Source organism: Lynx canadensis, chromosome B1 (genome assembly GCF_007474595.2).
Source record: "Lynx canadensis isolate LIC74 chromosome B1, mLynCan4.pri.v2, whole genome shotgun sequence".
Lineage (NCBI taxonomy): Eukaryota > Metazoa > Chordata > Mammalia > Carnivora > Felidae > Lynx > Lynx canadensis.
This window is the reverse complement of record NC_044306.2, coordinates 113,969,028-113,982,471: the sequence shown is the minus strand read 5'-3', so window position 1 is coordinate 113,982,471 and position 13,444 is coordinate 113,969,028. Positions and strand designations below refer to the sequence as shown.

The 13,444-nt window shown below is 45.0% G+C and overlaps 1 protein-coding gene across 2 annotated transcripts in view; it reads right to left on the bottom strand.

Annotated features, from left to right (window-relative positions):
* PLA2G12A (phospholipase A2 group XIIA) overlaps positions 1-12,865 on the bottom strand; it is a 39,673-nt gene extending 26,808 nt beyond the window's left edge. Inside the window, exon 1 of one of the 2 annotated variants that reach the window (XM_030313276.1) lies at positions 12,536-12,865. In XM_030313276.1, coding sequence (XP_030169136.1) covers positions 12,536-12,746 — 211 coding nt within the window. In that variant the 5' untranslated portion in view covers positions 12,747-12,865. The remainder of the gene's footprint in view (positions 1-12,535) is intronic. The other variant, XM_030313274.1, reaches the window with a different exon arrangement.
* Positions 12,866-13,444: the final 579 nt, after the last annotated feature.

Below are 13,444 nucleotides of genomic sequence, written 5' to 3'. Positions count from 1 at the left end.
ATTCTTTCCTGTTTCCTGTAAATTCTACCTATAAACAATCCTCTACCACCTGGGAAAAACGAAACAAGCCGGATTGTCTATCTTACATCATAATCCTTCCAACATTTGGGACTACCATTTATCTTTAATTCTAAAAGGAAAACATCCCCAGTTATTCCAAACACTTCCCCATCATTGCTTACTTAAGAGAGACACAAAGTATCCACCAACTCTCATTCAACTAATATTTATTACTAGAAGACTTAAATAAAGATAAGTTTACCCTCCAAAAGTAAAGGGAGGGGGGAAAAAAGCAACCCTTCCAGTAATCAGCCATCAAAATAAATAACTCCCTCAAAGTAAGAATCTAAAAATGGTTTGAGTTGCTAAGACTCACATGTTCGACTGAGGTGACAAAGAAGTAGAGCCTGAAGAGAGTATAAGCTCATGAAGATATAAAGCTTTAGCTTAGCCTGCCCCACTCAGTCTGAAGAACAGTATGTACAAAGAGAACAGTTATGACCGATCGAGGAACCAGAAGGCCAATGACAGAAGTTGGTCTTGTTTCTCCAGCACTGTCCAAGAAGGATGGTTGTTTCTGGGCCCTTGGAAAATGAAGGAACACACCTCATGCTGTCAGGGACGAGTCACTGTGATCCTTCAACTCCTACTTTTAGTCTTTCATTCTTAAGAAAACTATTAATGATTTGGCTATCCCCTGAAAGGGCCCACAGAGGGAGGATATACTAACCACTTGGAAGTCTTAATGGGCACCTCAAACTCAAAATGTACTTCCTGACATTCATCCCCAAACCTGCTCCATCCACAGTTCCCTCTTGTCAAGTAAAAGACTCCAAACTTCCTGGTGCTCAGGAAAAAAAACCTTAGCCGTTTCTGACTCTCTCATTTTCTTATATCCCACATCCATGCCAACAGCATGTCCTGTTTGACTCTACCTTCAAAATATTCAGAATCTGGGGCACCTGGGTGGCTCAGTCGGTTAAGCGTCTGACTTCAGCTCAGGTCATGATCTCACACTACGTGAGTTCGAGCCCCGCGTTGGGCTCTGTGCTGACAGCTCAGCTCTTGGAGCCCGCTTCAGATTCTGTGTCTCCCCCTTTCTCTGCTCCTCTCCTGCTCATGCTCCCTCTCTGTCTCAAAAATAAATAAAAACATTAAAAAAAATATTCAGAATCTGATCACTCCTTACCACCTCCACTACTACCATCCTGCTTCAAGCCACGATGGATTACTGCCATAACCTCCTAATGTCTCCCTACTTTGCTCTCCCACCCCACCCCATCTCCAACTATAGTCTATTCTCAACACTGAACCTGAGTGATCCTACTAAAATGTTAGATCAAGTCTTTCCTCTGCTCAAACCCCTCCAAGGGCTTCTCATCTTATTCAGAATAAAAGCTAAAATCCTTTCAATGCCTATAAATTCTGTATAGTTGGCTACACACATACCATGACTTCTCTGACCTCATCTCCTTACTATTCTCTCTCCTCTCCCTTTCTTCCACACTTCATTCCATCACCTATGACCTCTCTGTGGTTCCACACACACTCCAGGTCTACTCCGGCCTTCATGCCATTGACCCTGCTGTTCTATGAGGACGCTCTTTTTCCTCATATCTACAGTTATTCCTTCACTTTCTCAGCAAGGCCTTCTGTGACCATACCATTTGCAGCACGCATATCCTTTAAACATACTATATCATTAATCTACTTATTATCTGTCCCTCCCCATACTAAAATATTAATTCCTTTTAGGGCAAGAATTTTGTTTTGTACCTCCAAAGCCTAGAACAGTGCTGCTATATGGTTAGGTTCTCTATAAATATTTGTTGATGAATGAATGAATGAATGAATGAATCAATGAGATGACTTGAAGGCAAATCCCCATGGCAGTTCTAATTATCCTTATAAATAAACTGGTACTGCTGCTTATCCTTCAGTCTCCTTTTAGTTTGGTGACCATTAATCAACCTCCAAAGACTGATCACTTCTAGTTTGTCACATGTCTTTAAAATGTGCCATCTCAAACTGAACACTACTAGGTATGATGATGTATTAATACAGCCTAAGATAGTTAGCATATATTTTAGCTGTGTCTCAGTTGTAAGATACATCAGACAGTAGGAAAAAACAACCAGTTCTTTCTAAAATGAACTTTTTAATATCTCCTGCTAGACACTTAGCACTTCTACAGTTTAAATTTTGAGTCTAAGTATTAGATCATGAATCTCTTGTTAGATCATTTTTCAGGACTGTTCAGCACATGTTTTTTAAGTTTATTTTTTGAGAGAGACAGAGAGAGCGGGAGAGAGAGGGAATCCCAAGCAGGCTCTGCACTGTCAGCGCAGAGCCCAATGTGGGGCTTACACTCACAAACCATGAGATCATGTCCTGAGCCGAAACCAAGAGTGGGACACTTAACCGACTGAGCCACCCAGGTGCCCCTGTTCAACACATTTTAAATTTAGAGCTGTCTACCCAGTGTTGCTGTTCCCAGATATTCACAGATATGAGACACAGATATTAACCAGGGCAGAGGTCTGCTACACCCTGTCATAGATAAGCCCTCTCTATAAGCAGCCATGAAGTCATTAACCCAACCTTTTGGGTAGACTACTCAACCAGTTGTGACTTCATCTAAATCAAGTTTTCGCCAACCTACATTTCTCATGAGAGTATCATGAGAAACTAGCCATTTGATCTATGGTTTTCTTTGTCTTACCACATGAGAACTCTTTTCACTGAGTGGATGGAGGCTAGCTCAGCATCACATTCTTGGGGAAGCCATTCTATTTCCTTGAAGCTTCATCATGATGCTCTCTGTCAGGGGTTTTAACAACCAACTGTTCAGGGGCACCTGGGTGGCTCAGTCGGTTAAGTGTCCACCTTATAGCTCAGGTCATAATCTCCGGGTCATGAGATCGAGCCCCATATCAAGCTCCCTGCTCATTTTTTTTTAAGTTTATTAATTTTGAGAGAGAGAGAGAGAGAGCAAGCAGAGGAGGGGTAGAGAGGGAGAGAGAAAATCCAAGCAGGCTCTGCACTGCCAGCACAGAGCCCCACATGGGGCTTGAACTCATGAACCATGAGATCATGACCTGAACTGAAATCTAGAATCAGATGCTTAACTGACTAAGCCACCCAAGTGCCCCAGAAATGTTTCTCTCTTGATGCTTTGTTTTATCATCTGTGTGGACAGAAAAAATCTAAAGATTTGCCTGGACTGAGGTTATGATAGATCTTTTCTACATATTTTTTAAAAACTTGATGTAAATACTTCCAAATAGACCAATTTCCTTCCAACTTCCTGAAAGCCACTGAAGCAGATGACTTGTCATAAAGGGAAGGCTGTTGCAATCCCTATCAAAATAACACGAGCTTTCTTCATAGAGCCAGAACAAACAATCCTAAAATTTGTATGGAACCATAAAAGGCCCCAAATAGCCAAAGCAATGCTGGAAAACAAAAACAAAAACCAAAGCTAGAGGCATCACAATCCCAGACTTCAAGATCTATTACAAAGCTGTAATCATTATGGTATTAGCACAAAAACAGACACACAAATCAATGGAACAGAATAGAGAACCCAGAAATGGACCCACAAATGTATGGCCAACTAATCTTTGACAAAGCAGGAAAGAATATCCAACTTGCTGAATCTCTTCAGCAAGTGGTGCTGGGAAAACTGGACAGCGACAGGCAGAAGGAACCTGGACCACTTTCTTACACCATACACAAAAATAAACTCAAAATGGATGAAAGACCTAAATGTAAGACAGGGAGCCATCAAAATCCTCGAGGAGAAAGCAGGCAAAAACTTCTTTGACGTTGGCCGCAGCAATTTCTTACTCAACACGTCTCCGGAGCAAAAATGAACTATTTGGGACCTCATCAAGATATTTCTGCAGGGTGAAAGAAACAATCAGCAAAACTAAAAGGCAACTGACAGAATGGGAGAAGATATTTGCAAATGATGTATCAGATAAAGGGTATCCACAATCTATAAAGAATTCATCAAATTCAACAACCCAAAAAACATATAATCCATGAAGAAATAGGCATAAGACATGAATAGAAACTTCTCCAAAGAAGACATCCAGATGGTTAACAGACACATGAAAGAAATGCTCAACATCACTCATCATCAGGGAAAAACAAATCAAAACCACCATGAGGTACCACCTCACACCAGTCAGAACGGCTAAAATTAACAACTCAAGCAATAACAGATGCTGGTGAGGATGTGGAGAAAGAGGATCTCTTTTCACTGCTGGTGGGAATGCAAACTGGTACAGTCACTGTAGAAAACAGTGTGGAGATGCCTCAAAAAATTAAAAATAGAACTACTGTATGACCCAGCAATTGCACTACCAGGTATTTATCCAAGGGTGTGCTGTTCTGAAGGGGCAGATGCACCCCAATGTTTACAGTAGTGATATCAACAATAGCCAGAGTATGGAAAGAGCCCAAATGTCCATTGACGGATGAATGGATAAATAAGATGTGGTGTATGTGTGTGTGTGTGTATGTGTGTGTGTGTGTGTGTATATATATATACACACACACACACACACATACACACAATGTAGTATTACTTGACAATCAAAAAGAATGAAATCCTGCCATCTGCAACTACGTGGATGGAACTGGAGGATATTATGCTAAGTGAAATTAGTCAGAGAAAGACAAATATCATATGACTTCATTCATATGATGAATTTAAGATACCAAACAGATGAACATAAGGGAAGGGAAGCAAAAATAATTATAAAAATTATAAAAAATAATTTAAAAAATTATTATAAAAAATATAAATTATAAAAACAGGGAGGGAGACAAAACATAAGAGACTGTTAAATGTATGGGGTGCCTGGGTGGCTCAGTCAGTTGAACGTCTGACTTCGGCTCAGGTCATGATCTCATGGTCTGTGGGTTTGAGCCTCGTGTCGGGCTCTGTGCTGACAGCTAAGAGCCTGGAGCCTGCTTCCGATCCTGTGTCTCCCTCTCTCTCTGCTCCTCCCCCACTCTCACTTTGTCTCACTCTGTCTCTCAAAAATAAATAAATGTAAACAAATTAAAAAAAAAAGAGAGACTCTTAAATATAGAGAACAAACAGAGGGTTGCTGGAGTGGTTGTGGGAAGGGGGATGGGCTAATTGGATATGGGGCATTAAGGAATCTACTCCTGAAATCACTGTTGCACTATATGATAACTTGGATGTAAATTAAAAAATAATTAATTAATTTAAAAAAAAAAAAGAAAGAAAGGGAAGGCTGTTGGGTCAACCATCTCACCACTGCGCTCTATAGGAAACGCAGCGTAGAAATTCAAACCTGTTTTCCCAAACAAATGAGATTTTAATTGGTGATTACTGATCTGCAGAAGGTCCTTGTGCTACTTTATTTTTCTAGTCCATTCACTCTCCTATTTTCCTCAAATCTCCAACACTTCTATTCCCATCTTCTCTCTCAGCTATGATGATCTTGATTCCTACCTCACAGAGAAAAACCGAGGCAATCAAAAGAGAACCTGGCCATCTATCCACCTAATCATCATCTGTGCCTATATCGTCCACCTTTGTTCCTATTAAGAGAAAAATGTCCTCTGTGCTCTCGGCCAATCTATTTATATACTGGAACCCACTCCTGTCACTTACCTAAGGACATGATACGAATAGGTCTCCTTCCTCTCTCCCGTTATCAGTGTTTTCACTCTCTACTGAATCATCCTCAAAAGTATACATATATATTATTATTTTTCTTAATGACCTAAAAACTTTTTTCCACGTCTGCCCTATTACAGTTAATGGTAACCCCATCCTTCCAGTTATCCAGGCCAAAAACTTTGGATTCATTTTTTATTCTATTCACACCTTCCTTCTGAGCCATCAGCAGATCCTTTAGGCTCTTCCTTCAAAATGTATCCCAAAATCCAACCACTTCTCACTATCTGTATTGTTACAAACCTGTACAAAACCACCATAGTCTTTTGTCCGAATTCCTGCACTTGTCACCCTGCCTCCATTCTTGCTTCCCACCTTCCTGGACCCTTTTTATCCTTTGCACAACAGTCAAAGGGATCCTGTTAAAACATAAATCACTGAATAAATTTACTTATTTGTAATTCTAAAACATTTTACAAGCCAATTTTGTTTTATATTTTTCAGAAGAAATCAGAAAGTTTTCTTCCTCAAATCTTTTCTGTCAGGGAGAAAAAAAAATTAAAAAACAAATAGCAACTCTCTAATTTGTTCTCCCAAATAACTTTACTTCAATCTCAATAAAGCCTTGTTCCCACACTAGGGAGGATGGCCAGAAGGGAGCAAGTCTCCATAACACCAATCCTTTTGATAAAACAAAGAAAACTGAATGCAACAAGTCTGTGTCCTTTAATCTGACCACCCTCTCCCTACTACTAAGTCTTTTTTTTTTTTAAAGCTCTTTACCACAACTATTAAACACCCCTGAATCACCATGCTCCCCTAGCTTTGGGATTTGTCTGTTTCTGTTTGGTTCTGATTTGGGCACCTGCATTCCAAAATACAGGAGAGGTTGAAACAGTGTTCTAGGAAGACTTCTCAGGTAACAGCAATTAAAGAACAATTTTCATTATGTTGGAATTATCAACATGGTGACTTGGAACTGAAAGGGCGGGCCTATGCCGGCCGACTCCATCTTGTTCTGTGTCCTTCACCTTGACCACACCTCCTCCCCTTGAATAACCCCCCCCCCACCTGCCTAACAGGACTCGGACCCTTCCCCAGGACCGTTCCCCAGCCAATCGGCTGAGGCCATAGCCATTACCTCACCAACTGCCCCTAGGCCCCAATAAAACCTTTGTCCTTTTGAAACTCGCTCTCTCTCCCTGGTATCTCACTGTTGCGTCAGTGCAGGTAGGGGATTGAGCTCAAGCTAGATCGAATAAAGGCTCTTTTGCTTTTGCATCAGACTCGGCTCCCTGGTGGTCTTTGGGGATCACGAATTCTGGGCATAACATTTGGGGGCTCGTCCGGGATCCCTAAGACCCCCGAGGGACCCCCGACCCGGAGAGCCTGACTGGCCACAGTTAGTGTCTGTTTGTTCTGTCTTTTCTGTGTGAGCTCATTTCTGGAATTCTGGTAATGCCCTACGCAGTCTAAGTGGACGCACTGGAGGACCATGGGCCAGGAGTTTCAGAAGACATTCCGATCCTCCCTTCTGGAGGGATGTGGAATCCCCTCAAAGGTCTGAGACGAGGTGGGTCGCTCCCGCTGGTCGGCGTGAGGCCGCCGTCTTTGGAGGGACGTGGAATTCCCCTCATCGGTTTTGGAGGGACGTGGAATCCCCTCAAATGTCTAAGCTAGCTCTCAGTTTTGCTTCCATGGAGTTGGAAGACTTTCCAGGGGCCCTCTGTTTGTCTGTTTTTGTGTTTCTCTGTTTTGTTCTGTGGACTTATGGACAGACGTTATGGGACAGACTCAGACTACTCCTCTAAGTATTATGATTGATCACTTTAAGGATGTGAGGGGAAGAGCTAACAACCTCAGTGTGGAAATCCGAAAGGGTCGGTTGCAGTTTTTTTGTTCTAACGAGTGGCCAACTTTCAATGTCGGATGGCCACCAGAGGGGACCTTCGACCTCCCTACCATCCACCGAGTCAGGAGTACCATCTCTCAGTCTAAGACAGGCCATCTTGATCAGCTCCCTTACATTATCACTTGGCAGGACCTTGTAGAAGACCCACCCTCTTGGCTTAAGCCCTTCCTAGCCCCGCTCCCTCCGGAGCCAAAACCCATTCTTGCTTTGCAGGGGACAAAGAAGAAGAAAAGTCTTACCCAGCCTTCAGCACCCCTCTACCCTGTCCTACAGGGGGGTACTGAAGAAGAATTAATTTTTCCTCCCCCGTATAACCCCTCTAGGATGCCGGAAGAACACCATCCTCCCCCTCCAGGGGAGGCAGACGCTGTTCCGAGAGCGGGAGGTGGAAACGCTCCAGTGGGAAGCCCGCCCTTTACCAGACAAAGGGCTCAGAAGGAGCAATCCGCCTCTGCCGCTGACTCCACTATTCTGCCCTGCGAGCCACCGGACCCCCAGACGCGGAGGGGAATCAGCCCCATCACTATTGGCCTTTCGCCACTAGTGACCTCTACAATTGGAAAGCTCAGAATCCTAAGTTTTCCGAGAAACTGGCAGGGCTTATTGATTTATTAGACTCTGTTCTTTTTACCCATCAGTCCACGTGGGACGATTGCCAGCAGCTTTTGCAGGTTCACGACTGAAGAAAGAGAAAGAATCCTCAATGAGGCCCGAAAACTAGTTCCAGGTGCAGACGGGAATCCCACCACCAACCAGGCTCAGATAGATGCCTCCTTCCCCTTAACTCGGCCCCAGTGGGATTTCAACACGGCAGAAGGTAAGGAGAGGCTCCGAGGCGCTGATGCTGGGAGCTGGAAAACGGCTTAACATCTACACAGACAGCCGTTATGCATTTGCCACAGCTCATATTCATGGGGCAATTTATCAGGAGAGGGGGTTACTGACGGCAGAAGGACGGACTATAAAAAATAAGCAGGAGATACTTAACCTCCTTACGGCCTTATGGCTTCCTGCCAAGCTAGCCATTATCCACTACCAAGGGCACCAAAAAGCTGATAACCCAGTAGCTAGAGGTAATCGAAAGGCTGACCAGGCAGCCAAGGCAGTAGCCCTTACTTCAGTCCCCACCATGACCATACAACTACTGGACCTGGGAGGCCTAGTTTTACCAGACCAGCCCAAATACTCCCAGGAGGATTTACAGCGGATCAAGAAACTCCCCATGGCCCAAGAGATAAAGGGATGGTGGTATACACCTAACAAGGAGCTCGTGCTGCCAGACCAGCTCGGAGTCTCAATATTAGAGCACATGCATCGGTCTACTCACATGGGGGCCCGAAAATTAAAAGACTTAATCCGACATGCCGGAATCAAGATTCACCAACAGGACACCAAAATAGAGCAAGTTGTATCTGCCTGCAAGACCTGCCAACTCACCAACACGAGAGCCACATCAAATAAGAAAGGAACCAGGCTCAGAGGCACCAGACCGGGAGCCCAATGGGAAGTCGACTTCACTGAAGTCAAACCAGGAAAGTATGGTTATAAATATCTTTTAGTATTTACAGACACCTTCTCTGGCTGGGTGGAGGCATACCCAACCAAGCATGAAACGGCTCAGACGGTGGCTAAGAAGCTACTAGAAGACATCTTACCCAGGTATGGTTTTCCTGCCATGGTAGGATCAGACAATGGACCAGCTTTTATCTCGCAGGTAACACAGGCAGTAGCCAAGGCGGTGGGGGCAAACTGGAAATTACATTGTGCTTATAGGCCCCAGAGCTCAGGACAGGTAGAAAGAATGAATAGAACCCTAAAAGAGACCCTTACCAAATTAACCATGGAGACTGGCGGGGACTGGGTGACTCTCCTACCATACGCCCTTTACCGGGTTAGAAACACTCCTTACACTCTGGGTTTTACTCCCTACGAGATCATGTTTGGCAGGCCACCCCCTGTTATTCCCAGCCTTCGAGCTGAACTTATTGCTGAGTTTAAAGATCAAGAACTTTTTCTTTCCTTGAGAGGGCTCCAGAGGGCGCATGAGGACATTTGGCCGCGCCTCCGTGCCATCTACGAGGCTGGCCCGACCCCGACACCTCATCAGTACAGGCCGGGAGACTGGGTCTATGTCAAGAGGCACCACCGAGAGACCCTCGAGCCACGCTGGAAGGGACCCTACATCATGGTGCTGACAACCCCCACCGCTCTCAAAGTAGACGGCATCGCGACCTGGATCCATCACACCCACGTTCGGCCAGCGGACCCCTCCTCGATCCGGAAGGACTTCGTCACGCGATGGGCCATCAGTCGGGACCAACACAACCCGCTCAAGCTCAAGCTACAGCGCATTCGACCCACCTAATATTGGTAACTCTGTCAACTCTGCTTGTCATTGCTCATGCTGCCGGGAGTCCCCACGCCCCCCAAGACATCACCTGGCAGATCAGAGACACCAGCTCGGGGACAATACTTAATCAGACCTCCCAGAGCCACCCCAGGGACACTTGCTTCCCAGAACTTTGCATAAACCTCCAAACTCTGTTCCCCTTGTCACCATAAATGCAGCCGGTCCCATGATTGGGTCCCTAAGCTACATGACAAGGGGGGAATGAAAGGGCGGGCCTATGCCGGCCGACTCCATCTTGTTCTGTGTCCTTCACCTTGACCACACCTCCTCCCCTTGAGTAACCCCCCCCCCTCACCTGCTTAACAGGACTCCGACCCTTCCCCAGGACCCTTCCCCAGCCAATCGGCTGAGGCCATAGCCATTACCTCACCAACTGCCCCTAGGCCCCAATAAAACCTTTGTCCTTTTGAAACTCGCTCTCTCTCCCTGGTATCTCACAGCTGCGTCGGTGCAGGTAGGGGATTGAGCTCGAGCTAGCTCGAATAAAGGCTCTTTTGCTTTTGCATCGGACTCGGCTCCCTGGTGGTCTTTGGGGATCACGAATTCTGGGCATAACAGGAACCACAGTCCTATAAGCAGACAGCATTTACTAAGACACAAAAGGATGTTCACTGAAGAATGTCATTTCCTAAATTCTCAAGTTCATTTGTGGTTTCTTTTTTTTGTGCCAGAGATCTTGCTCAAAACTCCACATGGTAAATTTAGTGGGGCTTGTTGAAGATAAAAAGGGTTAAGTAATACGAAAGATTAAAGTCATCTTTATAACAGGAATAGTATCCAATCAAATGCAGAGATATTTTAAATGTAAATAAACTCTAGAACCCTTGATTCCTAACAAGTAAATGAAGACTGCTCCTTCCAAGCTTTTCCTATCTCAGTAAATGGCAACTACATCCTTCCCTTGGTTCAGGCCAAAACCTTCCGAGTCATCCTTGACTAGCCTTTCTCCGCAGGTCCTTTACACCTGCCCTTCTCTCTGCCTATAGGGTTCCTTCTCCAGATAATCACAGTGTCGTCACCTTCACCATTTTCAGATTTCTTCTCAAATATTATCTTATCAGTGAGACCTTCCCTGAACAACCTATTTAAATGAGTAAACTGCCTACCAACACAGCCACTGCTGTTTTTACTATTGTTCTCTAAACCTACATATACTTCAGACCTACATATACTGCATATTTGGTTTTTACTTGTTGTTTAGTTTACTGACTGCCTCTCCCCACCAGAATGTAAGCTGCATGATGAATTCTGTGTATTCTCTATTGCTGAATCTCCAATTGGTAGAACACTTGAGAACTAACAGGCACTCAAGTATTTGTATCATGACTAAGTAAAATTATGATATCTGACTCAGGAAAGGCAACCATTTAATCTTCATATAATTCACTTACTCCTCCCAATAAGCTCTACAACGACAAAAACATCCTTCCTGACTGCAAACTGGTGACATTTAGGCGTAAATTTTGGAAGGAAACATTTTGCACCTCGTAGCATACAAGATATGGCTCATTCTTTAATTCCATTAACATAAAACTGGAAATTATTTTGAGAATTACAGGCAGCAGGTGGCATCACAATTTTACATTAAAGAGATTTATTTTAAATTCACCTACATCCAAACTGGTTTTACCATTAGTCACTGAGTTCCCCATTACTTTGAGCTGCCAAGCATTAAATGAACTAGGCCCAGACTTCATCTCTTATTTGAAATATGATCTCCCTAACAAAATCGTGACATTTTGAATTTCCAAAGAGAAACCCTACTATCTTATCTGAACTGTTACAATATTTAAACATTCAAAAAAAGGAAGTGCTTGAAAAGATTTATGCTGAGATAGAGTTTATTTTAACCAAAATGCCCCAAACAAGTTCTCAGATTCAAACAAAATTAAAGTTAAAAAATATGAAAAAGCAAACCAAAACAATGATATTAGTATTAATCATTACTAATTGGAAGAGGCGCCACTGATAACCAAGGAAAGAAAATTCCTACCAAGTCGTGATAGACAATTTCTCCAAGAGTTATCACAACTTTCTCAACAGAGCACACTAAAATGTCTGTACAAAGGTCGTAATTTATTTTCTGTAGCTCTGCAGAAAAAAAAAAAGAAATTAAAACCAATTACTGAGAAAGTTACAACGTCATGATTAAAATTCTCGGTATATTCTGCATGTTCAGCTAACAGCGCTAAAATACAGAGCTAAAATCAGTCGGTTCCACTCCATTTCCATGACGAGTACGTCACAAAGTTCTTAGGCAACTTTGGGCAATAGCAAAAGAAAAAAATAAGAAAGAAAAGGTAGTAATGGGAAAAAAAATGAAAACGGGACGGAGAGTATACCCTCAGGTGACCTCTTACATCCTAACAATTGTGGTGCGAACTTCTAACCTGATTGCTCAATCACAAGAACGGGAAGATTCTAGCAGTGATTAAGATTTTCCAGGCTAGAGGACAACGTCAAGGTGTGCCCTGCATCTCCCACTTCCACTGCCTCCGTCCCCGCAACACCCTGAAATTGAGGGCCTCGCAGGGCCTGGGCTCCCTCTCACCGTCATTGCACTTATACTGGCAGAGCCCGTCCTCGCCTCCCAGGAGGTCCAAGGCGGCGTTCAGGTACGTGTCTATCTTGTGAACGCCGTTCCGGATGGTCTTCAGGGTGGCCCTCCAGTCGGTGGTCTGGGCCTGCTCCTGGCACCTGAGAGCTGCGGGCAGGAAGAGGAGTAGCAGGAGAGCGAGGGCGGGCCGCGGGAGCAGGGCCATCAGCGCTGCGCCGGGCCGTGCCCCCACGGAGCCCACGGAGCCCACGGGGCGCCTTGGAAGCGGCGCCAGCCCCCAGCTGCTAAGTCCCCAGCAGACTACATGCCCACGCCTCCTTCCGAACTGGGAGGCGGGCCCTCACCGCCTTTACTGAGCTCCCGCGGGGAGGCGGTGCCGTTGCCAAGACGCGAGACACTGCGCACGCGCTGACCTAGTCCCTACTGTGCGCCTGCGCCAGGGCGTGGCGCGTCAGAAGCTGGAGAAAGCGCGAGTGCGGGGCTGCCGTGGTTTCCACCGCGCGGTAGTAGTTCCCACTTCGCGCCTCCGCCTGGGCTCTGGTTAGTATTGCCTGAGGGTGTAGTATTAACTCAATACCGGTGTCGGGCACCATCCCCCAAGGAGGCTGACTAAATCCGTACCGAGTGGCTGTGACCGTCGGGTTTTTTTTTAAAGCTCCCTCCCGGGTGGTTGTAGGGTGCAGCCAGGACAGGTTCAGCCCAGCAGTTCCCTCCCCAACACGTCTCGTGGGACATCTTTTCGGGGTGTTCACCGTAGGAGAAATGAGTTCCCGTGGCCCTTACGGAGGCGAGAGGTACAGCTGAGTTTTCTGTTTGAAATCGCTATTCTGCCTGAGAGGTGGAACCGAATCCAGAACTGCCTCCTCGCGTTCTCGCCCGGTCTTCTAGACCCGCGGTGGCTGC